We start from the raw sequence: 26,163 nt of genomic DNA, 5'->3' as shown, positions 1-26,163 counted from the left end.
GTTAATTTACTTTATAGAGAACATACACAAAAATTACACAAACGTGAGCGTCAGAGTATTTGTGCAAGCTTTATTAATTGAAAAAAATGTATATGGAAAAAATAATTTGAAAATCTCTCTTTATTATCTTCAAAGGTTCATGTTTTCTAGAAATACACGAATGTTTTCTAGAAATACACGGGATGAGGAGAGGTAAACCTCATACTTGATGCAGACGTCCTTATACTTGACGTATACCCCATCATACTTGATGCAGATCAACACTGTATTCTCTCCCTGTGACGCTTGTATCTACACTGTTTCCTCTCCCTGTGACGCCTGTATCTACACTGTTTCCCCCTCCCTGTGACGCTTGTATCTACACTGTATCCCCTCCCTGTGACGCTTGTATCTACACTGTGTCCCCTCCCTGTGACGCCTGTATCTACACTGTTTACCCTCCTTGTGACGCTTGTATCTACACTGTCTACTCTCCCTGTGACGCCTGTATCTACACTGTTTCCCCCTCCCTGTGACGCTTGTATCTACACTGTATCCCCTCCCTGTGACGCTTGTATCTACACTGTGTCCCCTCCCTGTGACGCCTGTATCTACACTGTTTACCCTCTCTGTGACGCTTGTATCTACACTGTCTACTCTCCCTGTGACGCCTGTACCTACACTGTTTACTCTCCCTGTGACGCCTGTACCTACACTGTATCCCCTCTGTGCCTCACTCACCCTCGTGTCATAGAACTAGCTGCAGGTCTCACCCTTGTGTGTGTGGACATAAGAGTCAGAGTGAATGGGGCAGAAATACGACTGGAATTCCTGGGGTAATTGGAATGCTGGAGAAACATATCACTTTTTTTATAGGCAAATTTCTACAGTATTTGGAATGTTGAGAGAAAATGTCGCAATATGGCAAGAATTCCAACTAGATTTGGAACAAAAATGAACAATTATGCTTTTTACTATTGAAGTTCTCGATAAAACCACGCCCGTTGTACTCTGCCCACACCTTCCCTACACCCTTCCCTACCCTTCCCCCACCCTTCCCCTACCCTTCCCCTACCCTTCCCCCAGCTTTCCCCTACCCTTCCCCTACCCTTCCCCTACCCTTCCCCCACCTTTCCCCCACATTTCCCCCACCCTTCCCCAAACCCTCTCCGACACTATCCCCACAACCCTCAGCCTCCCTACACTCTCCATCACGTCCCCTACCTCATATCCTCACTCGTCCCCTCATACACAGAGGGGAGGGTCCCCTGTGTGTGACTCAGCCACTCAGTTCCTGAGGGGGCCGGTGGCTGAGCGGACAGCACGCTGGGCGCGTGATCCTGTGGTCCCGGACTCGATTCCGGGCGCCGGCGAGAAAGAATGGGTAGAGTTTCATTCACCCAAATGCCCCTGTTACCTAGCAGTAAATAGGTACCTGGGAGTTAGTCAGCTGTCACGGGCTGCTTCCTGGTGTGGGTGTGTGTGGTGTGGAAAAAAATAATAGTAGAAACAGTTGAAAGGCGGGCCGAAGAGCAGGGCTCAACCCCCGCAAGTACAACTAGGTGAAATACACACACACATACACACACACACACACACACACACACACACACACACACACACACACACACACACACACACACACACACACACACACACACACACACTCACACTCCCCCCCCCCCCTCCAACAAAAACAAAACAAAAAAAGTATCTTTGAATTCTCTAACCCACGACGCCACGAGATCAACAATAAATCTATCGACATATATTGTAATTCAAAGCTTCGTCGTTTAAATCCCCGTAATCTATTGTGGAACAGAACGTGTGGAAGGCGACTCGGCTCCACCTTCAATCCCAAGATTTATGAACTACCATTTAAATCCCCCCAGAAAATATTGGAACCTTTCTAAGATGTTAATATACGGCGATTCTGCAAGGACTTAAGATGTTGTTCCAGTTGATAAACTGTGAACTTGTAGATGCTCATTGAGTCAACATTTGGTATTGTGTACCAATCCTCTACAGCTATTTTCTCCCCAATCCTCTACAGCTTCTTTCTCACCCAAGCCTCTCCCTTCTCCCCAAGCCTCTCCCTACTCCCCAAGCCTCGACCTTCTCCCTACTGTCACGTTGTCTTTCCTCTTTGTTGTTTACGCTCTTTATTTTTGTATGTCATTTTTAATTATTTTTTTTTACTTTTGCCATTATGCGTATGTATTGTGTTCTTGTCTCTTCCCACCTTAATTATCTGCTTGTTCTCCCTCCTTCGTTCTCTTTCTTATCTCTCCATCTATTTCCATCCTTCGTAATCATGAGGGCCTTAAATTTCTCTTCTCTTCCCATCTTCATTCTCGTATTTTTCCCCTCGCTCTCTCTCTCTCGTATCTGCCGTTTCGTTACACTTTTACCGATAACCTTATCACCTCTCTTCCATCTTCCCTCCTGTTCCTTCACTCTCTTCTCTTCTCTCTCAGTGCTACTCCATCTCACTCCAGTCGGCAGGCATTACTCGGCGTCCCGACCAGAGACCCTCCAGACGTCCTTTAGATCAAGACTTCGAAGACGTTGGAATTTCCCTCGGGAAGGAGGTCGAGAGGCGGAAGGTCTCCTGCCTGTTAATACACACATAAGTTCCCCTTCAAAACTGTCTGCTTGAGGTCACTGCTGAGGTTGTGTGTGGGACGAAGGGCGCCCGGGGCGTCCTTCAAGGCTCTATATAAACTTTGCCTAACCACCTTCCTCACCTTGTCGAGGTCCAAGAGGCTATAAGGAAGATCTTATTCCCGGATATCTTTCTCGTGGGCGATGGGAAGTTACCTTCTTGTTGAGACTCATGCCCTTGGGCGGCTAAACTAGATCCTTTGGGGTCTGAAATGAGATTTTATCCGGTTTCAGAGTCTAAAATATGTGGCTCGGAATAGATTCTTGAAGTTTTGGCATTATTGCTCGGGTCCGGGTCATGTCCTCAGCATCACCTGGTGTTGACACGCCAGATAGAATTAGGTTAATGTGAATTAGTGCCAGGGTGAGAATTAGTGCCGAGGGTGTGAATTAGTGCCGAGGGTGTGAATTAGTGCCGAGGGTGTGAATTAGTGCCGAGGGTGTGAATTAGTGTGTCTGCTGCTAACCTCTCGCCTGGGATTAAGCGATTGAGTCCCTCCAGGGTGTTAAGACCCCGCGCTGCCGCACAGCTGCTGTATCAGGCCTAATGGACGAGCTTCATCGATTAAGATTTGCATATGGGGTCACAGGAATATTGAGACGTACGTGTGTGTGTGTGTGTGTGTGTGTGTGTGTGTGTGTGTGTGTGTGTGTGTGTGTGTGTGTGTGTGTGTGTGTGTGTGTGTGTGTTTACGTCTGCATAATCTCTTAAAAGTGCTTACTGAACCAATCTTTAGGTTTTTCTACTGCTTCGTATAACTCATTCCATTTCCAACAACTTCTGCAATAAAATATTAATTTCTCCTATCCCAATGATTCCTCTGTGTCTCAGAGTTCCATTCATGTCTTCTCGCTGTGTAATGTTCATTTCAAGCCTGGGAGTTCTCGTCTTACTAACTTATTAATGAAGCACTGTATTATCTGCTTAGTGGCTCTCAGTATATCGAGGTTCTTAAGCTGTTTCCTTTCCTTATCTGTTGTAACTTCCATGGTGATTAACCTCTTCCCCTTTGCCTCCTTCCACTTATGTCTCCTCCCTTACTTACTCCCACTTATGTGTGACTGGGAGTAAGTTACATTACTCCTTGTAAGTAAGTTACAAGGAGTTACATTCCATTTCCCATTCATGTCTTCTCCCCCTCTTATCTTTTCTTGATTTCTACTCCTCTTCTTTGTCTGGTTTATCAGCATTCCTTACTCTTCTAATTTACCTCGGTGCTTTAGGAACAAAATCCTCGTCCATTATTCCCATTTGCCTGATATTTCCTCAACATCTTTACACAGTAAAGCGAAGAGGGCAATTACGGGAATAACTTCATAATTCATTTTGCAATATTTTTTTTACTCGTTTTTATATGAATAGTTTAAGGTGGTGTCGGTAGGAGCACTTGCTTAATTTGTTTCTGTGTTTTTTGTTTGTTTTTTGGATCTTTGGGCTGTCTTATGATGCTAATTACGAGCACTATTACGAAAATTGCGTAATTTATTCTGAAGAATATATAATATAAGATTAATATAATAGATTATTGGAGCCGGTCAGCCGAGCGGACAGCACGCTGGACTTGTGATCCTGTGGTTCTTGGTTCGATCCCAGGCGCCGGCGAGAAACAATGGGCAGAGTTTCTTTCACCCTATGCCCCTGTTGCCTAGCAGTAAAATAGGTACCTGGGTGTTAGTCAGCTGTCACGGGCTGCTTCCTGGGGGTGGAGGCTTGGCCGAGGACCGGGTCGCGGGGACACTTAAGCCCCGAAATCATCTCAAGATAACCTCAAGATAGAATGTCTGTCCTAAATGAACAGTTTCTTTTGATAAGTGTTTATGTGTACTCTCCGCCGTCTGTAACAGAGAGGTAGCAGGTATCTCTCGATTGGCCAAGGGTTATCTTGAGATGATTTCGTGGCTTAGTGTCCTCGCGGCCCGGTCCTCGACCAGGCCTCCACCCCCAAGGAAGCAGCCCGTGACAGCTGACTAACACCCAGGTACCTATTTACTGCTAGGTAACAGGGGGAGCATCAGGGTGACAGAAACTTTGCCCATTGTCTCTCACCAGCGCCCGGGACCGAACCGGGAACCACAGGATCACGCGTCTAGTGTTATCTCCGCTCAGCCACCGGGGTAACTTAGTTCGTAACGAACCGTCTACACCGCCAGTACCTGTACCACCACCATCAACTTGGTGGCACTTTAAGGTCTCCCACAACTTGAGTTGCAACTTCCAGCTCCAACAATGGCTCCAAACTAAGACTTTGTGCAACGTGCTGATCCCACCAATATGTGGACTGGATCATAGGCTCATAATGTGACGTTGTTCCAAGTTTCAGTCTTAAGGTAGGAGTCTGAACATTGTGCAGACTTCGGCTAAAGTTTTCACTAATACAGTGTTCTCTAGATACAAACGAAGGGATTTTCAGAGATGTGGAAAACCGCTAATGTGGTGCATTTGTATATAAGAAACGAGGATAGACAATAGTCATTAATCTATAGATCAGTGTTACTGATTACACACAGAAATCACAATAGCGTGATGCATCAAATGAACAAATCCACAAGGGCCGTGACGAGGATTCGAGCCTGCGTCCGAGAGCATCCCAAACGCTGCCATTCAATGCATCACGCAATTTTGATTTCTGTGTGTAGTGTCTCCTGCAGATATAAGATAAGAGGCCTCTGTGATGGATGATGTACTCACCTAATTGTGCTTGCGGGGGTTGAGCTCTGGCTCTTTGGTCCCGCCTCTCAACTGTCAGTCAACTGATGTACAGATTTCTGAGCCTACTGGTGGTGATGTATATGCGAAGGTCTGTTCTGAGTTGTCTGTACTTCTCGAATCATTTCTTTTTTCAACCTATGATGAATTTTTCAACCTATGATGAATTTTTCAACCCATGATGAATTGGAATTTTTGCTTCTTTCCGCCTTCTCTGTAAGTTCACTTTCTCCTAAACGTGTCAGTCACATGGACCAAGTGATTGAGACTGTATGATGGATCCAACTCTTCAGATGAACCTGGGAACTACCTGTGAAGTATCTCTGGAGTCTGCTGGCACTATGGGCCAATGTGCTTTTGTGAAAGATGTGTCAAAGACCATATTAACATGTCCGTCAAGAACGCACTCCGTCATTCTCAACAATTACGAGTGTCCAACACGGTCTTGAAAGTAATTTCCAGAATACACTAAAAAGTCCAACAAAAAGAAGCATTAGGAAACTTGTCGTCCGCTGGCCAGAATTGTCTACAACACACAAACTCTCCCAGTTTTGTTTTCTATAAGAACAAAGTCCACAACTTTCTAATCAGAAAAAGTTTGGATAAGACAGTTTTCTTTTTACGAAAGTGTTCGTAAAGTTTTATATTCAGCTGTAATATGATTGTTTTGTTGATGGATTGTTACTGAATTGTTAGTCCAAACCTTTCACCCTCACCGACCATGATTCTCTCCTAACTAACCATCCTTCACGGTAGATGACCATCCCTTTCTTCTAACTATCCTTCACCCAAACCATCCTTGCCCTTCCCCAATCTAACTTTCTTACTATAAAACAACTATTTATGTCGACCAAACCACACACTAGAAGGTGAAGGGACGAGGACGTTTCGGTCCGTCCTGGACCATTCTCAAGTCGATTCGCTCCAGGACGGACCGAAACGTCGTCGTCCCTTCACCTTCTAGTGTGTGGTCTGGTCAACATACTTCAGCCACATTATTGTGACTCATCGTCTGCAACCATTTATGTCCTCACATTAACCCTTTATCCCATCTTCACCAACCTACCCTTAACCAACCTTAACTCCCTTCTCCTCTCCAAACCAACTCTTCCCTAAACAATCCAACTTTCTTCCCAAAGCAAGTCCCTCCCCTACACAAACAAACCCACTTCCTTCACAAACCATGGCTAGTGCTTGCTGTTTGGCGAGCTGTGAGGTGCATCTCCTAGCTTCCAAGTTTTGATCTGGTTGTACAATGTCTTGTACCGTAACTCTTGCTTCCGCGCTCTCGTGGGACGACTTATCCCGCCTCCCCTATTGCATGGAGTGATTAGAGTGTTGTGTCTGTTGGTTCCCCCTACTTCATCGTTTGGCGTGTCGCTGGAAGTGATGGAACAACATACTTCCCACGCTGGTGCCCACAGAACACCATACCTGCCACGCTGGGACCCACAGAACACCACACCTGCCACGCTGGTACCCACAGAACACCACACCACCCACACTGGTACCCACAGAACACCACACCTGCCACGCTGGTACCCACAGAACACCACACCACCCACACTGGTACCAACAGAACACCATACCTCCCACACTGGGACCCACAGAACACCACACCTCCCACACTGGTACCCACAGAACAGCTCCCAGGCAGGGTAGAGAGGACGTCAGAATGGGACAGAGAGGCCAAGCAGATGTGCCAATGTGTTTACTCGTCCTTAACGACCCGCCATAACTCAGCAAGTCCATCTGCTAATTACGTACTCACTACAGGCGGTAATTAATCAGCCAGAGAGATGGCTGAGCGTAATAACATCAGACGAGGCGCTGAGTAGCCATTATATATTTATAACTAAGGGGGGAGGGGGATTTATTTGTTTTTTCCAAAAAAAATCAATTTTATTGACTTTCTTTCCTATTTGTGTATTTGTTAATGTTTGTTTATTTGTTGTAAATGATGTGTAATGTGTTATGTTTTGTTATATTGATACTCGCCATGAGAGGTGAGGTGTTTCACTATGAGAGGTGAGGTACCTCACCATGAGAGGTGAGGTACCTCACCATGAGAGGTGAGGTGTTTCACCATGAGAGGTGAGGCACCTCACCATGAGAGGTGAGGCGTCTCACCATGAGAGGTGAGGTACCTCACCATGAGAGGTGAGGTGTTTCACTATGAGAGGTGAGGTACCTCACCATGAGAGGTGAGGTACCTCACCATGAGAGGTGAGGCAACTGTAAATGTAAAAAAAAAATGGTTTTGTTAAATTCGTAGCCGCTTTACGCTGTTATTCCGAGCAATTTGTGTTCGTGTCCGTTGTGGTAACGAACTGGCTCGTTAGCAGGTCACGTTGCTCTTCCCTCCATATCACTATACCTTTTCCCTTATTCTCTCTCCCCGTCTCTTCTCCCCCCTCTATCCTTGCTCTATTCCATCCTCTTCCACTTCTCTCTTTCCTTCCCCATTTCTTCATCCTATCTCTCCATTTTTTCCCATGACTGTTTCAAGGTTACCTTACCTTGAGGTGCTTTCGGGGCTTAGCGTCCCCGCGGCCCGGTCGTCGACCAGGCCTCCTGGTGACATAAGATGCAGCTCCACCTGATAACTATCACCTTCCCCCCCCCCCCTCACTCGACACTTAAGCTGCTCAACTCGACACTTATTTCTCCCCTTCAGCAAAATAAAACTTAGTCGACAGGATACCAAGTAAGTTGTCTTCACTACTCGACAAGATCTCTCGTAGCGTTTATGATTCCTCCTTGAGGAAGAAATACCTTTTTTTGTAATTAATGAGAGAGAGAAGACAGTCTGTCTCGATCTGACTGGTAAGTTTTTTTTTTGTTTTACAATAGACGTTGTCGTGAATTTGTATGATGTAGATGATGAGTTACAATAACGTGGCTGAAGATATGTTGACCAGACCACACACTAGAAGGTGAAGGGACGACGACGTTTCGGTCCGTCCTGGACCATTCTCAAGTCAATTGTGATCAAATCGATCGCAATCGACTTGAGAATGGTCCAGGACGGACCGAAACGTAGTCGTCCCTTCACTTTCTAATGTGTGGTCTGGTCAACATACTGGAGTACTATGCATCTATCATCCTGACTCTACCAGGTGACAGGTAGTCTGTCTGTCAGGTGTCAATTCACCTGTCTGTGTGACTCGGTTGATTTGCTTTCAATTTTTCAATTAACCTCCGCAATTAGTTTTCCCATTTGTTATTCAGTTTCTAAAATGGAATATTTCCAGTGGCCAGGTTTTGCAGTCTTAATTAATTGTGTTGCATATCCACGGATAGACTTTATTAAAACTAAGTCTAGGGTTTATTAGGAATTATTTTGATGTTCCTAATTAAATCCTAATCTTTTGACCATGTCGTAGTTCAGTCGATTAAGGCAACGTCTGGGATGCTCCCGGACGCAGGTTCGAATCCTCGTCACGGCCCTTGTGGATTTGTTCCTAATTAAACTTCAAGCTAAGAGCTATTATCTTCAGCTCAACTGCGGCCTGACCCTAGAAGCTCAATTATTTTATGAGTTTATTTCGTATATTAAATACGAATTGACTAAAATTTAATGCTAAATGCAAGCGATGAGTCACAATAACGTGGCTAAAGTATGTTTACCAAACCACACACTAGAAGGTGAAGGGACGACGACGTTTCGGTCCGTCCTGAACCATTCTCAAGTCGATTGTGATGGTCCAGGTCCAGGACTTGGACATGGTCCAGGACGGACCGAAACGTCGTCGTCCCTTCACCTTCTAGTGTGTGGTGCATATGTTCATTTGACATGATTCCATGTGCCGTTACATGTTGAACAAACATGTTCCAAATGCGGGTTACTCTAGCAGTGAATGATCGCTGTTGACTGCTGAGCGCCTTGTGCTGTTATTGTCAGCTTCTGGTTGTCCACGAACTTGGACCAGATGGAGAACCTTGAGAACATTTGCCCTCTACAAAACAGTAAGTCTGCCGACATCTCTGCGGTATTGAAGATTCTGATGTACTGACCAGCTGAGTGGATAGCTCTTCGGATTCGTAGTCCTGAGGTTCCGGGTTCGATCCCCGGTGAAGGCGGAGACAAATGGGCAAAAAGTTTCTTTCACTCTGATGCCCTGTTACCTAGCAGTAAATAGGTACCTGGGAGTTAGACAGCTGCTACGGGGTGCTTCCTGGGGGGAGGGGGAGGGATGTAACGAAAAGGAAGCCTCGTCGAGGACCGGGGCGCAGGGACGCTAAGCCCCGAGATCATCTCAAGATAACCTCAAGATAACCAGGAAGACGTCAGAATCCACGTTTTTCCTGGTTGACTAACCAGTCGAACCTGAACTGGTCAGAACTAGAGAAATCTTCTTGCATATTTCACCACGTTGTCCGGAATTATGATAAATGAAGGGGGGGGGGGAGGCTGGCCCATCCAGGAGGAGGGTCCATACTCAAGATGAAAGTGAACTTTATCGTCAATAATCTTTAACATCAGCTGTCAAGAAGGTGTGAGATTTGCCATAAGGCTGCAAGTTTCTTGGCTGCTCTGCTTGCTTGTTTAAGCACATGACTTTTCATGGTCTATGAGGAGTCAGACTTCATTCCCAAGATGTCCACTTCGTCACTAAACAATTGGTTTCTGCCACTCATTTGTATATTTGTCAAAGTTGTAATATCATGTTGTCTTATTTGTTGTACATGGTTTATTTCCACTGTGGATAATCATTAGAGAGGTTGAATACTTTTCCTGGTATAAGTTTCAGCAAACAGTTGATTCAGCTAACCTGAGAGGGGACAGACTTCTAGTGAATAAGTAAAGGACAATCCGTCTTCAGAACAGATCTTACTAAGGGCCAATTGTGGATGATCGTTATTATTATTATTAACATCTTTATTGACAAATTTAATTACAATTTTCCCTAATCTGAGGATTTCAATTAAGCCTTATTAAAGTGAGGATAATGCTGGTATTCACTGTCACGCAGGACAGAGGGTCATACATAAGACAATTTGTCTAAACTGTAGGCTGAAGCACATATATATATCATGGTTACAATCAATGTTTTAATGTATGAATATGTGAAAAAACTTCCTATTGTGCACTGCCACACAAGGGCAGGGATGGGTTCATAGGATGATCGTCGGCACAAAAAGAGCTCGGAGGAGCACATGGTCTCTTATGTACATTTCAGACACTACGTCTGTTACTCGAGTTCTGATGTGTTGGTTGTAGCAAATTATGTCTCACTTAGAAAGGCTCAGGGGTGACGTTTAACTCATTTATTTGCTCTTGAATGTTCTCATGTCCTCCAGAAAGGAATCCAGGGTGTACCATCATCCAAGGTACCATCAGTACCTTGGTATTCAGAGTACCATCATCCAAGAACCAGATGTTGTAGGACAGGCTTTCTGTGACTAAAGAATAAAAAGGAAAGCAGAATGGTAAAAGAATAGCCTGACTGGACAATTTACTCTGAATTAATTGCATGTTTCGTAAAGACTATCATAAAACAACTCCACGAGTATATGAATAGGTAGAGAAGGTTATGGCGCCGAATGACTTTTATTACTGCATCTCTACTGACCAAGTTGAAGGTATTATTTAAATCCAGTTTCATTCAGACTTTTTCCGGCTGTGATGTCTATAAAGAATTCTCGTGCTGCATGGGTTACTACTTTACATCTCTTTGGGAAACCCAAACCTGTGCTGTTCTGGTCTCACCACATCGGCTGATTCCTGGTTGACTGCTCTAGCACCCGCCTCACCACCGACGCACCGGAGGGACTAACAGCCCACAGCGATGGCTCTGATTTCAACATCCTTTTTATTGAAGGCGCAGAAGAACACGCAAAAGAGAATGGCCTGATGGCCTCAGGGAGGTTGTCAGCCAGGCATGTGTGGGCGAGGGTCATGAAGACCAACAGGATGACCTTTGTAATGTCACTGAGGGCATGTGATGACCTTTGTAATGTCACTGAGGGCATGTGATGACCTTTGTAATGTCACTGAGGGCATGTGATGACCTTTGTAATGTCACTGAGGGCATGTGATGACCTTTGTAATGTCACTGAGGGCATGTGATGACCTTTGTAATGTCACTGAGGGCATGTGATGACCTTTGTAATGTCACTGAGGGCATGTGATGACCTTTGTAATGTCACTGAGGGCATGTGATGACCTTTGTAATGTCACTGAGGGCATGTGATGACCTTTGTAATGTCACTGAGGGCATGTGATGACCTTTGTAATGTCACTGAGGGCATGTGATGACCTTTGTAATGTCACTGAGGGCATGTGATGACCTTTGTAAAGTCACTGAGGGCATGTGATGACCTTTGTAATGTCACTGAGGGCATGTGATGACCTTTGTAATGTCACTGAGGGCATGTGATGACCTTTGTAATGTCACTGAGGGCATGTGATGACCTTTGTAATGTCACTGAGGGCATGTGATGACCTTTGTAATGTCACTGAGGGCATGTGATGACCTTTGTAATGTCACTGAGGGCATGTGATGACCTTTGTAATGTCACTGAGGGCATGTGATGACCTTTGTAATGTCACTGAGGGCATGTGATGACCTTTGTAATGTCACTGAGGGCATGTGATGACCTTTGTAATGTCACTGAGGGCATGTGATGACCTTTGTAATGTCACTGAGGGCATGTGATGACCTTTGTAATGTCACTGAGGGCATGTGATGACCTTTGTAATGTCACTGAGGGCATGTGATGACCTTTGTAATGTCACTGAGGGCATGTGATGACCTTTGTAATGTCACTGAGGGCATGTGATGACCTTTGTAATGTCACTGAGGGCATGTGATGACCTTTGTAATGTCACTGAGGGCATGTGATGACCTTTGTAATGTCACTGAGGGCATGTGATGACCTTTGTAATGTCACTGAGGGCATGTGATGACCTTTGTAATGTCACTGAGGGCATGTGATGACCTTTGTAATGTCACTGAGGGCATGTGATGACCTTTGTAATGTCACTGAGGGCATGTGATGACCTTTGTAATGTCACTGAGGGCATGTGATGACCTTTGTAATGTCACTGAGGGCATGTGATGACCTTTGTAATGTCACTGAGGGCATGTGATGACCTTTGTAATGTCACTGAGGGCATGTGATGACCTTTGTAATGTCACTGAGGGCATGTGATGACCTTTGTAATGTCACTGAGGGCATGTGATGACCTTTGTAATGTCACTGAGGGCATGTGATGACCTTTGTAATGTCACTGAGGGCATGTGATGACCTTTGTAATGTCACTGAGGGCATGTGATGACCTTTGTAATGTCACTGAGGGCATGTGATGACCTTTGTAATGTCACTGAGGGCATGTGATGACCTTTGTAATGTCACTGAGGGCATGTGATGACCTTTGTAATGTCACTGAGGGCATGTGATGACCTTTGTAATGTCACTGAGGGCATGTGATGACCTTTGTAATGTCACTGAGGGCATGTGATGACCTTTGTAATGTCACTGAGGGCATGTGATGACCTTTGTAATGTCACTGAGGGCATGTGATGACCTTTGTAATGTCACTGAGGGCATGTGATTACCTTTGTAATGTCACTGAGGGCATGTGATTACCTTTGTAATGTCACTGAGGGCATGTGATGACCTTTGTAATGTCACTGAGGGCATGTGATGACCTTTGTAATGTCACTGAGGGCATGTGATGACCTTTGTAATGTCACTGAGGGCATGTGATGACCTTTGTAATGTCACTGAGGGCATGTGATGACCTTTGTAATGTCACTGAGGGCATGTGATGACCTTTGTAATGTCACTGAGGGCATGTGATGACCTTTGTAATGTCACTGAGGGCATGTGATGACCTTTGTAATGTCACTGAGGGCATGTGATGACCTTTGTAATGTCACTGAGGGCATGTGATGACCTTTGTAATGTCACTGAGGGCATGTGATGACCTTTGTAATGTCACTGAGGGCATGTGATGACCTTTGTAATGTCACTGAGGGCATGTGATGACCTTTGTAATGTCACTGAGGGCATGTGATGACCTTTGTAATGTCACTGAGGGCATGTGATGACCTTTGTAATGTCACTGAGGGCATGTGATGACCTTTGTAATGTCACTGAGGGCATGTGATGACCTTTGTAATGTCACTGAGGGCATGTGATGACCTTTGTAATGTCACTGAGGGCAGGCAGGATATAGTTTAATGTTATCGGGGTGCCAGTCCTGTTGAGCCTTGTGGAGAATACTGTACTGTTTTATGTAGCTGTTATCTTCTGGTAACAACTACAGCTGGAACAAGCTTATGTAAGAAATTGTTCTTACTATGGTAGCTATGTATCTCACCCTTGCACTATCCACCTTAGCCACTATGTATCTCACCCTTGCACCATCCACCTTAGCCACTATGTATCTCACCCTTGCACCATCCACCTTAGCCACTATGTATCTCACCCTTGCACTATCCACCTTAGCCACTATGTATCTCACCCTTGCACTATCCACCTTAGCCACTATGTATTTCACCCTTGCACTATCCACCTTAGCCACTATGTATTTCACCCTTGCACTATCCACCTTAGCCACTATGTATCTCACCCTTGCACTATCCACCTTAGCCACTATGTATCTCACCCTTGCACTATCCACCTTAGCCACTATGTATCTCACCCTTGCACCATCCACCTTAGCCACTATGTATCTCACCCTTGCACTATCCACCTTAGCCACTATGTATCTCACCCTTGCACTATCCACCTTAGCCACTATGTATCTCACCCTTGCACCATCCACCTTAGCCACTATGTATCTCACCCTTGCACTATCCACCTTAGCCACTATGTATTTCACCCTTGCACTATCCACCTTAGCCACTATGTATCTCACCCTTGCACCATCCACCTTAGCCACTATGTATTTCACCCTTGCACCATCCACCTTAGCCACAATGTATCTCACCCTTGCACCATCCACCTTAGCCACTATGTATCTCACCCTTGCACCATCCACCTTAGCCACTATGTATCTCACCCTTGCACCATCCACCTTAGCCACTATGTCTCTCACCCTTGCACCATCCACCTTAGCTACTATGTATCTCACCCTTGCACCATCCACCTTAGCCACTATGTCTCTCACCCTTGCACCATCCACCTTAGCCACTATGTCTCTCACCCTTGCACCATCCACCTTAGCCACTATGTATCTCTTGCGCTACTACTTCTGCTCCTAAACCATCACGATACAACGCTCCAATGAATAAATTTTCCTGTGAATCTCGGGTTTTGGTCAGAGGAGCTGCTTTGTCTGACCTCATCTCCGCGGGCTCCTCCCAAGGGCTTGGTGAGGTTTGACCAAGATGGACTTTGCGAGTGAACAATAGTCTACTGAAACATGGATGTCTTTGAACCTATCATATTTGATCCGTGAAATACATAAGACACCTGTTCATCCTGGTTCCTGGTCTATTCTGATGCCCATATGTTTGAACCTGGTATATCTGGTCGCTGGTCTAAATTTTCTATATCCTATATCCTATATTAATGGAATATATAATGTAACCTATCATATGTAGACCCATGTCTACCTGAACCTTGCCATGGTAAACTATGTCTACCTGAACCTTGAAATAATATTTTATTATTACTGCAATTAGGTTGCAGCTCAGAATTTTTACCCTAGGTAACAATTTCTCAATTTCTTTCTTTATTATTGCACCCCATACCCATCCCGTGGGCGGTAATGTAAAGGATTACAGTAATTAACCACCAGCAACCTTGCCAATACTGACTGAGCTCATAGAGACATATAGTCATGTTGAATTACCTTGTCATGTCATTAGAGTACTAGGTACGGTAGTTTTCTGGTACCAGTAATATCAGCTGTCATTGAACTTCAACAAAATTCCTTCGTTCCTTGTCTGAAGAAAATTCCTGAGAACACAAAACTGTTGACAAGATAGAGGTGGATCTTAGGGGGTCTTCAAGAATTCCCAAGTACCTCACCATTGGGCTGGTGATAGACTTAAGGTCCTCATACGATACTCAACCCCAGTGATCATCAGGACCCTTAAGTCGCTTGCTACCATCAACCCTGAGATGGGTACCTGGGATGACCCTTCCCTCTGCAACCCATCCCTACCTTTCCTCCAGCTCTCCTCTCCCTGTATCTTTCTGCTCTATCTCTCACTACCCCATTTCTCTCTCTTCCTCCATCTCTCTCTCCTCCCCATCTCTCATCAGCCCTGAGGTGGGACCGGAGAAGCTGTCTCACCATTAGTCTTATCCACGCTGTTGATTCTTCGCATTAAATTACTAAATATAAAATAAAAATTCCATGACTAATTACTCTTGTCTTCCATTTCCGCCTTTCTCTCTGTCTCCTTCCTCTATACCATTACCTCCTCCCTCTATACCATTACCTCCTCCCTCTATACCATTACCTCCTCCCTCTATACCATTACCTCCTTCCTCTATACCATTACCTCCTTCCTCTATACCATTACCTCCTCCCTCTATACCATTACCTCCTCCCTCTATACCATTACCTCCTTCCTCTATACCATTACCTCCTTCCTCTATACCATTACCTCCTTCCTCTATACCATTACCTCCTCCCTCTATACCATTACCTCCTTCCTCTATACCATTACCTCCTCCCTCTATACCATTACCTCCTTCCTCTATACCATTACCTCCTTCCTCAATACCATTACCTCCTCCCTCTATACCATTACCTCCTCCCTCTATACCATTACCTCCTTCCTCTATACCATTACCTCCTTCCTCTATACCATTACCTCCTTCCTCTATACCATTACCTCCTTCCTCTATACCATTACCTCCTCCCTCTATACCATTACCTCCTCCCTCTATACCATTACCTCCTTCCTCTATACCATTACCTCCTTCCTCTATACCATTACCTCCTTCCTCTATACCATTACCTCCTCCCTCTATACCATTACCTCCTTCCTCTATACCATTACCTCCTCCCTCTATACCATTACCTCCTTCCTCTATACCATTACCTCCTTCCTCAATACCATTACCTCCTCCCTCTATACCATTACCTCCTCCCTCTATACCATTACCTCCTTCCTCTATACCATTACCTCCTTCCTCTATACCATTACCTCCTTCCTCTATACCATTACCTCCTCCCTCTATACCATTACCTCCTCCCTCTACACCATTACCTCCTTCCTCTATACCATTACCTCCTTCCTCTATACCATTACCTCCTTCCTCTATACCATTACCTCCTTCCTCTATACCATTACCTCCTCCCTCTATACCATTACCTCCTCCCTCTACACCATTACCTCCTTCCTCTATACCATTACCTCCTCCCTCTATACCATTACCTCCTTCCACTATACCATTACCTCCTTCCTCTATACCATTACCTCCTTCCACTATACCATTACCTCCTTCCTCTATACCATTACCTCCTTCCACTATACCATTACCTCCTCCCTCTATACCATTACCTCCTTCCTCTATACCATTACCTCCTTCCTCTATACCATTACCTCCTTCCACTATACCATTACCTCCTTCCTCTATACCATTACCTCCTTCCACTATACCATTACCTCCTCCCTCTATACCATTACCTCCTCCCTCTACACCATTACCTCCTTCCACTATACCATTACCTCCTCCCTCTATACCATTACCTCCTTCCTCTATACCATTACCTCCTTCCTCTATACCATTACCTCCTTCCACTATACCATTACCTCCTTCCTCTATACCATTACCTCCTTCCACTATACCATTACCGCCTTCCTCTATACCATTACCTCCTCCCTCTATACCATTAGCACCTCCCTCTATACCATTACCTCCTTCCTCTATACCATTACCTCCTTCCACTACACCATTACCTCCTCCCTCTATACCATTACCTCCTCCCTCTATACCATTACCTCCTCCCTCTACACCATTACCTCCTCCTTCTATACCATTACCTCCTCCCTCTATACCATTAGCTCCTCCCTCTACACCATTACCTCCTCCCTCTATACCATTACCTCCTCCCTCTACACCATTACCTCCTCCCTCTACACCATTACCTCCTCCTTCTATACCATTACCTCCTTCCTCTATACCATTAGCTCCTCCCTCTACACCATTACCTCCTCCCTCTATACCATTAGCTCCTCCCTCTACACCATTACCTCCTCCCTCTATACCATTACCTCCTCCCTCTATACCATTAGCTCCTCCCTCTATACCATTACCTCCTCCCTCTATACCATTACCTCCTCCCTCTATACCATTAGCTCCTCCCTCTACACCATTAGCCCCTACTCCAACGCGAACATTTGGGCTGATGTTACTGGGCGTAATTCGTTACTATCCGGGGCCGACATGGAAGCTGGGACAAGTTAGTGTGTGCGGATGAGTAAAGAATATCTGGTGTTGGTGACTAGGTGACTCTTGGCCAGAGTTAGCAAGAGAAGTTAAACTTGGCTGGTGGTCGTAAGTGTGGCGGGAGCATCGATCCTGGCGCGCCGTCAGTGTCTGTCTCAGCACGCGCTACCGTCCTCAACTTGTCTTTAAAGTGTCCGCATAGGTTCGTGTGTCAATAGCACCTATCGGAAGCAAGTTGCACCTTTAGGGAGCAACGCTCACCTTTAGGAGGCAGGTCGCAACTCTAGACAAGTTATTCTCTTGACAAATCGCACCTCTAAATATCTCGAACACTTCTCGGATGTAGGTTCGAACCCTCATCACGACCCTTGTGGATTTGTTCATCTCGAACACCTCATTTTTTAAGGATCTTTGTAGATGCTATTAACATAATGTAAGGAACGCATTTTTGTCTTCAAAGCTGTTATTCTACATCAGCTTATCTGAAGCCTGTTCCCTAGAAATTAATTTGTAATGCCTTTTTATTAAACATGAATAACTAAAATGTAATGCTAAACAATAGTCATGAAGAGAACAGGATAAATCAGGAGCCAGCTGTATGCTAGAGCCTTCGCCATGTCAGTTGTTTTGATTTCACATGTGCAACATGTGCCTACATGTTGAACAAACGTGTTGCAAATGCGAGTCAATCTAGGAATGAATGATCGCTGATGGAATGAAGTTCTGAAGAAAGGCACAGCCAGCATAAGACTGTTGAGCCAATCCGTCCTCTTAAAAATAACGTCGATTTTTGCTCTCGTATGCGCGCTATGGCCAAAAATTTACGTAATTTGAAATGAAATCGGCTCACAAAAGTGACGTACACAAGCGCCTAGTATTGTATATTTACCAACTTCTGGTTATCCACTAAGTGGAGACGAGTGATATCGGTTCAAATTCGAACCCGGAGCCGAGAAGAACGATTGGGACCTGATTATTAACTTGTCGCCTCTGTTTACCTAGCAACAATACGGACCTGGCCGTAGACCGATTGGCGGATCGTGTTCCGTGGATTTGGCCATTTGATGCAACAGATAACCATTTAGTTTTCTGGGATGCTGAGTCGTTCTCTGTGCCGCTCTTCAGTAATCAGTCGTCCGCCAGCATTTCTTGTGTTTCCCCAGCATGTTTACAAATGTTCAGTTAGTCCCAACATCTTTACAAATGTTCAGTTAGTCCCAACATCTTTACAGATGTTCAGTTAGTCCCAACATCTTTACAGATGTTCAGTTAGTCCCAACATCTTTACAGATGTTCAGTTAGTCCCAACATCTTTACAAATGTTCAGTTAGTCCCAACATCTTTACAAATGCTCAGTTAGTCCCAACATCTTTACAAATGTTTAGCCAGTCCGGATCTTTTACAAGTGCTGAGAGTATTTCCTGGACTTTATTAACTAAACTGAACTTTGTTTTTCGTTTGCATATATTGTGTTCCTGCTTCTATTTGGCTGTCTCTTATAGAATGTTATTTAGTCGTGATTTCCGTTTTGTTACAATTCATTTTGTTACATCTGTTGTTTTCCTGCATATTTATTATTGGCTGCAGTAATTATATATATATATATATATATATATATATATATATATATATATATATATATATATATATATATATATATATATAATATATATATATATATTTAGGGTAAAGGGGCCAAAAGGGTTAAGTCATTGTTTAAGGCACGAATCTCCTATATATTTTGAGTTCATGAATTGTGAGGAAGTTGAAATATTAACTCCAAATTTAATTTTACACCTCCTCTGGGCCTGTCGTGTTTGAGAAAGTGAGAGTATATTGTGAGAGGCAGCGAGGGAGGGAGAGTACCACACACTGGCCGCCCAAGGCTCCTGCTATAGCGGTTGTACACTACGTCTCTGATGCTGAAGGGGGAGTCAGTAGTCAGCGCCAGTCACTTTGTTGGTTTGCAAAAGCAGTCTACTGCTAAACTTATTTGTATGTATTCACTTTCGCATGTCCCTGGTTCTATTGCTATTCATTGCAAACATTTCATCTGTTTCCATTCTGCCGGTTTTCCATTTCCCCGTAGGTATTTTATATGTTTATATCATATCTCCTTTGTCCCTTTTCTCTTCTAGTGATATCAGGTTTAGTTCTTTCATTTTTCATACTTCATTCCTCGCAATTTTAAGACAAGTCTCGTTGCAAACCACTGAAGCTTTTCGACCTTTTTTTCTTTAAATGGGGTTCCACGATGCTACTTGACAACGGTCTCATTGGCAGTGTACATAGATCTAAATGCCTGATTATTAATGTTCCTGAATGTTGTTCTGACTTTTGCTGGTGTAGAGTATGTTGCTCTCCTTTTTCAATGTGTCTCTGAAAGTATATACAAGCTTGTGTGTGTGTGTTTATCCTTCCTGGATATGATTGTTGTTATTGGTCTTGCTTTACTAGCCAAACTTCATCTATAATTGCCATATATATATATATATATATATATATATATATATATATATATATATATATATATATATATATATATATATATATATATATATATATATATATATATATATACCCGGATAGTATAGGAGGAAGGTACTATCCGGCCTGTCTCATGTTCTCTACCTGGTCTTATCCACGTCCCCATCAACGTTATACCACATCAACACACATCAAAATATCTGCGTTTTCTCCCACACAAATAATTCATTACAGTGTATCCAAAAGTGTAGCTTTTTCATCTAAGACCAATCCTGTGGTTGATTATTTGCTAGAAATGACAAGGTGTTGGATCCTGCCCAGCAATTCCTGTCGCTTTGTTGTATATTGGAATCGCTCTTGGGACCACAAACCAATACAGCAACAATACTCATCGGAATAACGCTCCCAGTTCCTCCTGCGGGAAGCGTTTGTTTCCAGATCCATTTCAAGGCCTTTTGTGCGGCATGGAATTAGACAAGCGGCCAGGAAGCAGCAATATTAGATCGGGCTTGGCATGTGCGCCTGTCCCTCCGAGCTTTCGGCTTCTGTACACACTCACCAGCCTGGGCATCTTTATGTGTTAGTGGTTCATACAGTGGCAGAAGCTGTGCTTCAGTTGGGGCTTCAGTTGGCGTTTCAGTGTTTCAGTTTTTGTTAGAGTAAGTGCTTTAGTGACTGCCACAGCTCGGCCCCTGAGCAGTTATGTGTGTGTGTGTTTTGAACATCTTACCATTCACAGTGAAGCCAAAACTCGCAATAGAGAAATTGTAGAAGACAATAAGGGGTGGATGCTGCTTCCTTTAATATATAATAAGGGATAGACACTGCTGTTGCTAGTAGATAATAATGGGCAGACGTTACTTGCTCCAGTATATAATAAAGAGTAGTTGCTGCTCACTCTCGTTGATAATAAAGTGTTGACTCTGCTCATAGAATAGAGAGGAAAGTCTCCTATTGCGTTTAATTTAGTTTAGGTTCAAGTCACGTATGCGCTACGCTTCTCGGTTTTCACTTGTTTCTCATAGCACCCTGGGGATTTGGCGCGCACCAGCTATAAAGTAGAAAATGGCGCGCGCTGCCAGCAACTTAGTCTCTTTTTATGACGTCTGGCTCAAGCTTCATGACGTCTGGCTCAAGCTTCATGTCGGTTTCACTTTCCTGCTCTCTGATCTGCTTTTGTTTATATGTTTGAGGGGGTCAAAGGAATGAAAGCTCTTGATGGCCACTTCTTTTTGAAACCATCTGACGCACAGTATATCCTCTTGGCCGCACAGTATATCCTCTTGGCCGCACAGTATATCCTCTTGGCCGCACAGTATATCCTCTTGGCCGCACAGTATATCCTCTTGGCCGCACAGTATATCCTCTAGGCCGCACAGTATATCCTCTTGGCCGCACAGTATATCCTCTTGGCCGCACAGTATATCCTCTTGGCCGCACAGTATATCCTCTTGGCCGCACAGTATATCCTCTTGGCCGCACAGTTTTTCGGATTATTGATAATAACATTATTTTCACTTTATGTAAATCCCGCAGATGGTGGCTCGGTAGTGTGTATGTACCCGGATAGTATGGGAGGACGGTACTATCCGGCCTCTGTCATGTTCTCCACCCGGTCTTATCCCCGTCCTTCAGATTTGATCCGGGTTCTTCAGCCGGCTCCGCCCACGTCCGTTCTTTGGCCTCGTGCAAGTCCTTCATCCTCTTCAGTCATTACGGGCTATTCATGCCCGTGCCACCTCTTGGGTGGCTTAATCTTCATCACTCTCCTTATTATCTGAAAAAAAATTTGCCTAAAATCTCTCTCTTTCGTTGTCTCTGTCAATGTTTCTGTCTCTGCACCAATCTGTCTCTCTCTCTCTCTCTACGTCAATTTCTCTTCCCCCTTTGCTTCTATTTATCTCTTCCCTCATACACGTGCAATATAATACAATTTTGAAGTTATCCGAATAGTTTTCAGAACACCGCATACAACCTACGTCAGACATTCTGAAGCTTGCAGCTCCGGCTTGTAGCCCTTAACTGCAAAAGCACAACATGAAACATAGTTGAGACAGCTTTCTGAAAAGGAAGAGATTAAAATATAGTGAAAGTCTGAGGGACTTCAGCACGCTGGGAGAAATATGAACAAGAGGGATATGACGACAACGTACAAAATACTAAATAGAATCGATAACGCAGACCAAATTATCAGAGTTTAAAACGAGAATTAGAAGTACTAACGATTCACATGGAAATCCTAAATGTAAACAAGAAACACATGTTAGAATGAATTGCAACATAAGTCTTGCAAATTAATGTACCGGGTTAATGTACCGGGTTAATGACGGAGATTATTAACGCAAAATCTGTATATAATTACAGTTTAGCATGATAGCACGAAGCAAGTGAGTCATTGGCGAGATGAGTCAACACACACACACACACACACACACACACACACACCGTGCCATGCTCCCCCAAGCACCACTTCTTTCCTGCTCTTCAAAGCAATAAACAGGAGCAAGTCGGAATACTGGGAGCCAGGAGCTGTATCCGAGGGTAATAAATAAGGTGACACTAGACAGTCGTAAATTACCGAGACAATATGCCCGGGCGCGACATCTTGGCGGGAACGGAAAGTCCCGGACTGGCTTTCCCCGCGGCCCTAAAACCGCACTTCATTTCTCCGGCAATATTGGCCGGTCTCGTTTATTTGACCGGGCGTGTGTGAGGGCCCCCGAGGACCACCGGGCGTGTGTGAGGGCCCCCGAGGACCACCAGGCGTGTGTGAGGGCCCACGAGGTCCACCAGGCGTGTGTGAGGGCCCCCGAGGACCACAGGCGTGTGTGAGGGCCCCACGAGGACCACCAGGCGTGTGTGAGGGCCCACGAGGACCACCAGGCGTGTGTGAGGGCCCCCGAGGACCACCAGGCGTGTGTGAGGGCCCCACGAGGACCACCAGGCGTGTGTGAGGGCCCCCGAGGACCACCGGGCGTGTGTGAGGGCCCCCGAGGACCACCAGGCGTGTGTGAGGGCCCCCGAGGACCACCAGGCGTGTGTGAGGGGCCACGAGGACCACCAGGCGTGTGTGAGGGCCCACGAGGACCTCCAGGCGTGTGTGAGGGCCCACGAGGACCACCAGGCGTGTGTGAGGGCCCCGCGAGGACCACCGGGCGTGTGTGAGGGCCCACGAGGACCACCAGGCGTGTGTGAGGGCCCACGAGGACCTCCAGCAGTAACGACTGCTGGGATGGACTGGCTCAGCTATTCCTCACCCGCCCGCTATCCTCTTCTGCTGTCCTCTCTTCAATGCCCCTGATTTGGGTTTGTTCCAAGGGGAAATTTACTGGATAGTGGTATTGGGGATTGAGTGAATGTTGCCGTATGTTGACTATCCTTCAACGCTGTTAGCCAGGTGTGTTCATCATCCTACGAATGTTCAGATGGAATTAGAACTCGCTTGTCTCCCATGATCACTCTCTCAAAGATATAACACTATTGTTGACCAGACCACACACTAGAAGGTGAAGGGACGACGACGTTTCGGTCCGTCCTGGACCGAAACGACTTGAGAATGGTCCTGGACGGACCGAAACGTCGTCGTCCCTTCACTTTCTAGTGTGCGGTCTGGTCAACATACTTCAGCCACGTTATTGTGACTCATCGCCTGCATATATAACAGTATTCTAAGCTGTTAACTTACGTTATCGTAATTCATTTCTTCAAGGAACATAGAATATGTCTCAACACTGTATTGCTCAGGTTGTGTGTTGTGATTGTGTTGTGTGCTTGCTTGTTTACCTCATCTAGTAATTTTTTATACCTGACGCATAAGGGCGCCTGACAGCTGGGTGGACAGCGCTTCGGATTCGTAGTCCTGAGGTTCCGGGTTCGATCCCCGGCGGAGGTGGAGACAAATGGGCAAAATGTTTCTTTCACCCCAGATGCCCCTGTTACCTAGCAGTAAATAGGTATACCTGGGAGTTAGACAGGTAAGGCTGTCTTCCTGGGGATGTGTAACAAAAAGGAGGCCTGGTCGAGGTCCGGGCCGCAGGGACGCTAAGCCCCGAAATCATCTCACGATAGCCTCAAGATAGACGTGCTGATTACCTCTGTCAGAACGTCAATATTTTCATCGTATGTTATCTTAAAGTTGTGGCTGGAATTGATATCAATAACCTCCCCCTTCGCTTGTCGAGCTTTCACACATGGTAAGAGCGCTTCCTTACATTTCTTCGACTCAATTGCGTGTCTAATTTCCATTACCCACTTTATTCCCCCCTCAGGATCTTGTATGTCGTGATCATATCCCTTGATTCTCCTCTTAAGGCTGTGAAGATGAGTTTTCTTTCAATCTGTCCTCATAGCGGAGGCCTCTCAATACTGGTACTAATCTACTGTAGTTGCAAACCTTCGAATAATCTCAAGTTTCTGTTTATGCTTCACAACACCCAGTACATAGGTTCGAACCCTCATCACGGCTCCTGTCGATTTGGTCACATGGTGGAGTTGCATGCTTCATGCTGTAAGGTGCTGTAAGGTGATGGTGCTGTAAGGTGATGGTGCTGTAAGGTGCTGGTGCTGTAAGGTGCTGGTGCTGTAAGGTGATGGTGCTGTAAGGTGATGGTGCTGTAAGGTGCTGGTGCTGTAAGGTGATGGTGCTGTAAGGTGCTGGTGCTGTAAGGTGCTGGTGCTGTAAGGTGATGGTGCTGTAAGGTGATGGTGCTGTAAGGTGATGGTGCTGTAAGGTGATGGTACTGTAAGGTGCTGGTGCTGTAAGGTGCTGGTGCTGTAAGGTGATGGTGCTGTAAGGTGATGGTGCTGTAAGGTGATGGTGCTGTAAGGTGCTGGTGTTGTAAGGTGGTGGTGCTGTAAGGTGCTGGTGCTGTAAGGTGATGGTGCTGTAAGGTGATGGTGCTGTAAGGTGATGGTGCTGTAAGGTGCTGGTGCTGTAAGGTGCTGGTGCTGTAAGGTGCTGGTGCTGTAAGGTGATGGTGCTGTAAGGTGCTGGTGCTGTAAGGTGCTGGTGCTGTAAGGTGCTGGTGCTGTAAGGTGATGGTGCTGTAAGGTGCTGGTGCTGTAAGGTGCTGGTGCAGTTTGGTGTGTCACTTTAGCAGCGTCTTAAGTTAATTATTAACACTCCCGGTATGCAAATTATTTATGCAAATTTACACGAACGACTTCAAATTCAAGTTTGATTGCCGTAGTCATAATAAAAACCTGTCAAACAAAAGTGATGGTTCTGTCCTGACACTGTCTGCTTGTCCACACAGGTGACAGGTCTGCCAGGCACTACCTGTCCATATGGAAGTGATGGCTCTGTCCAGCTACTGTTTACCTATCCACACGGAGGTAAGGGATCTATTCAGGCACTGTTTACCTGTCCTGACGGAAGCGATGGTTCTGTCCTATGTTCTATTCACCTGTCCACACAGAGATGACGGTTCTGTCCCATGTTCTATTCATCTATCCACACAGAGATGACGGTTCTGTCCCATGTTCTATTCATCTATCCACATTGAGTTGACGGTTCTATCCAAGCACTATTAAAGTGTCCACCCACGCAAATGGCTTTACCCACTTAATACGAGCCACCTGACTACATACGGCTCATTTAGCCCAATTAATAGTTTGTTAATTACTCCCGGATGAATACATCAACTACCGTCTAATTTGATTCATATACTTGTGGGCTGATAACGGGTGAATTACTCAGGGCAATTGTTGATGTTGGGAAATGCAAAATCTGTCATGAATAGAAATGAAAGTAGAGGAAATGATGTAGGAAAGTTGTGGATGGAAATGGAGGGTTTGCCTAAGAGTTGTGAATGGAGACTAAGTGTTGCCATAGAGGCAATATGGAGTGTTGCGTGTTGCCATAAAAGCAATATGGCAACACTAAAACCAGTGAAATAGATTGTTGCCATGGAGACAATATGGAAAATGTGTAATATTACAATAACCTGAAAGCCTAAAAA

At 45.1% G+C, this 26,163-nt stretch overlaps 2 protein-coding genes across 2 annotated transcripts in view; one reads left to right on the top strand and one right to left on the bottom strand.

Moving 5' to 3' along the window:
• The first annotated feature begins 13,707 nt into the window (after window positions 1-13,707).
• LOC123755535 (uncharacterized) lies at window positions 13,708-14,568 on the top strand. The gene has a single exon (XM_045738299.1). It carries the CDS (start codon window positions 13,708-13,710, stop codon window positions 14,566-14,568), a length of 861 nt encoding a protein of 286 aa, XP_045594255.1.
• A 1,111-nt stretch (window positions 14,569-15,679) lies between these two features.
• The window catches only part of LOC123755534 (uncharacterized PE-PGRS family protein PE_PGRS54-like), a 13,810-nt gene continuing 3,326 nt past the window's right edge, over window positions 15,680-26,163 (bottom strand). The window contains exons 2-4 of the mRNA XM_069328113.1: window positions 22,183-22,264; window positions 21,451-21,674; window positions 15,680-17,649 (exon numbers count right to left, since the gene is read on the bottom strand). Coding sequence (XP_069184214.1) covers window positions 15,680-17,649; window positions 21,451-21,674; window positions 22,183-22,264 — 2,276 coding nt within the window. The remainder of the gene's footprint in view (window positions 17,650-21,450; window positions 21,675-22,182; window positions 22,265-26,163) is intronic.

Source organism: Procambarus clarkii, chromosome 20 (genome assembly GCF_040958095.1).
Source record: "Procambarus clarkii isolate CNS0578487 chromosome 20, FALCON_Pclarkii_2.0, whole genome shotgun sequence".
Classification (NCBI taxonomy): domain Eukaryota; kingdom Metazoa; phylum Arthropoda; class Malacostraca; order Decapoda; family Cambaridae; genus Procambarus; species Procambarus clarkii.
This window is presented reverse-complemented; position numbering and strand designations above follow the sequence as displayed.

What these genes read in the sequence shown, in the direction of transcription:
- LOC123755535 (XM_045738299.1), top strand. Translation starts at nt 13,708, where the DNA reads ATGTATCTCACCCTTGCACCATCCACCTTAGCCACTATGTATCTCACC.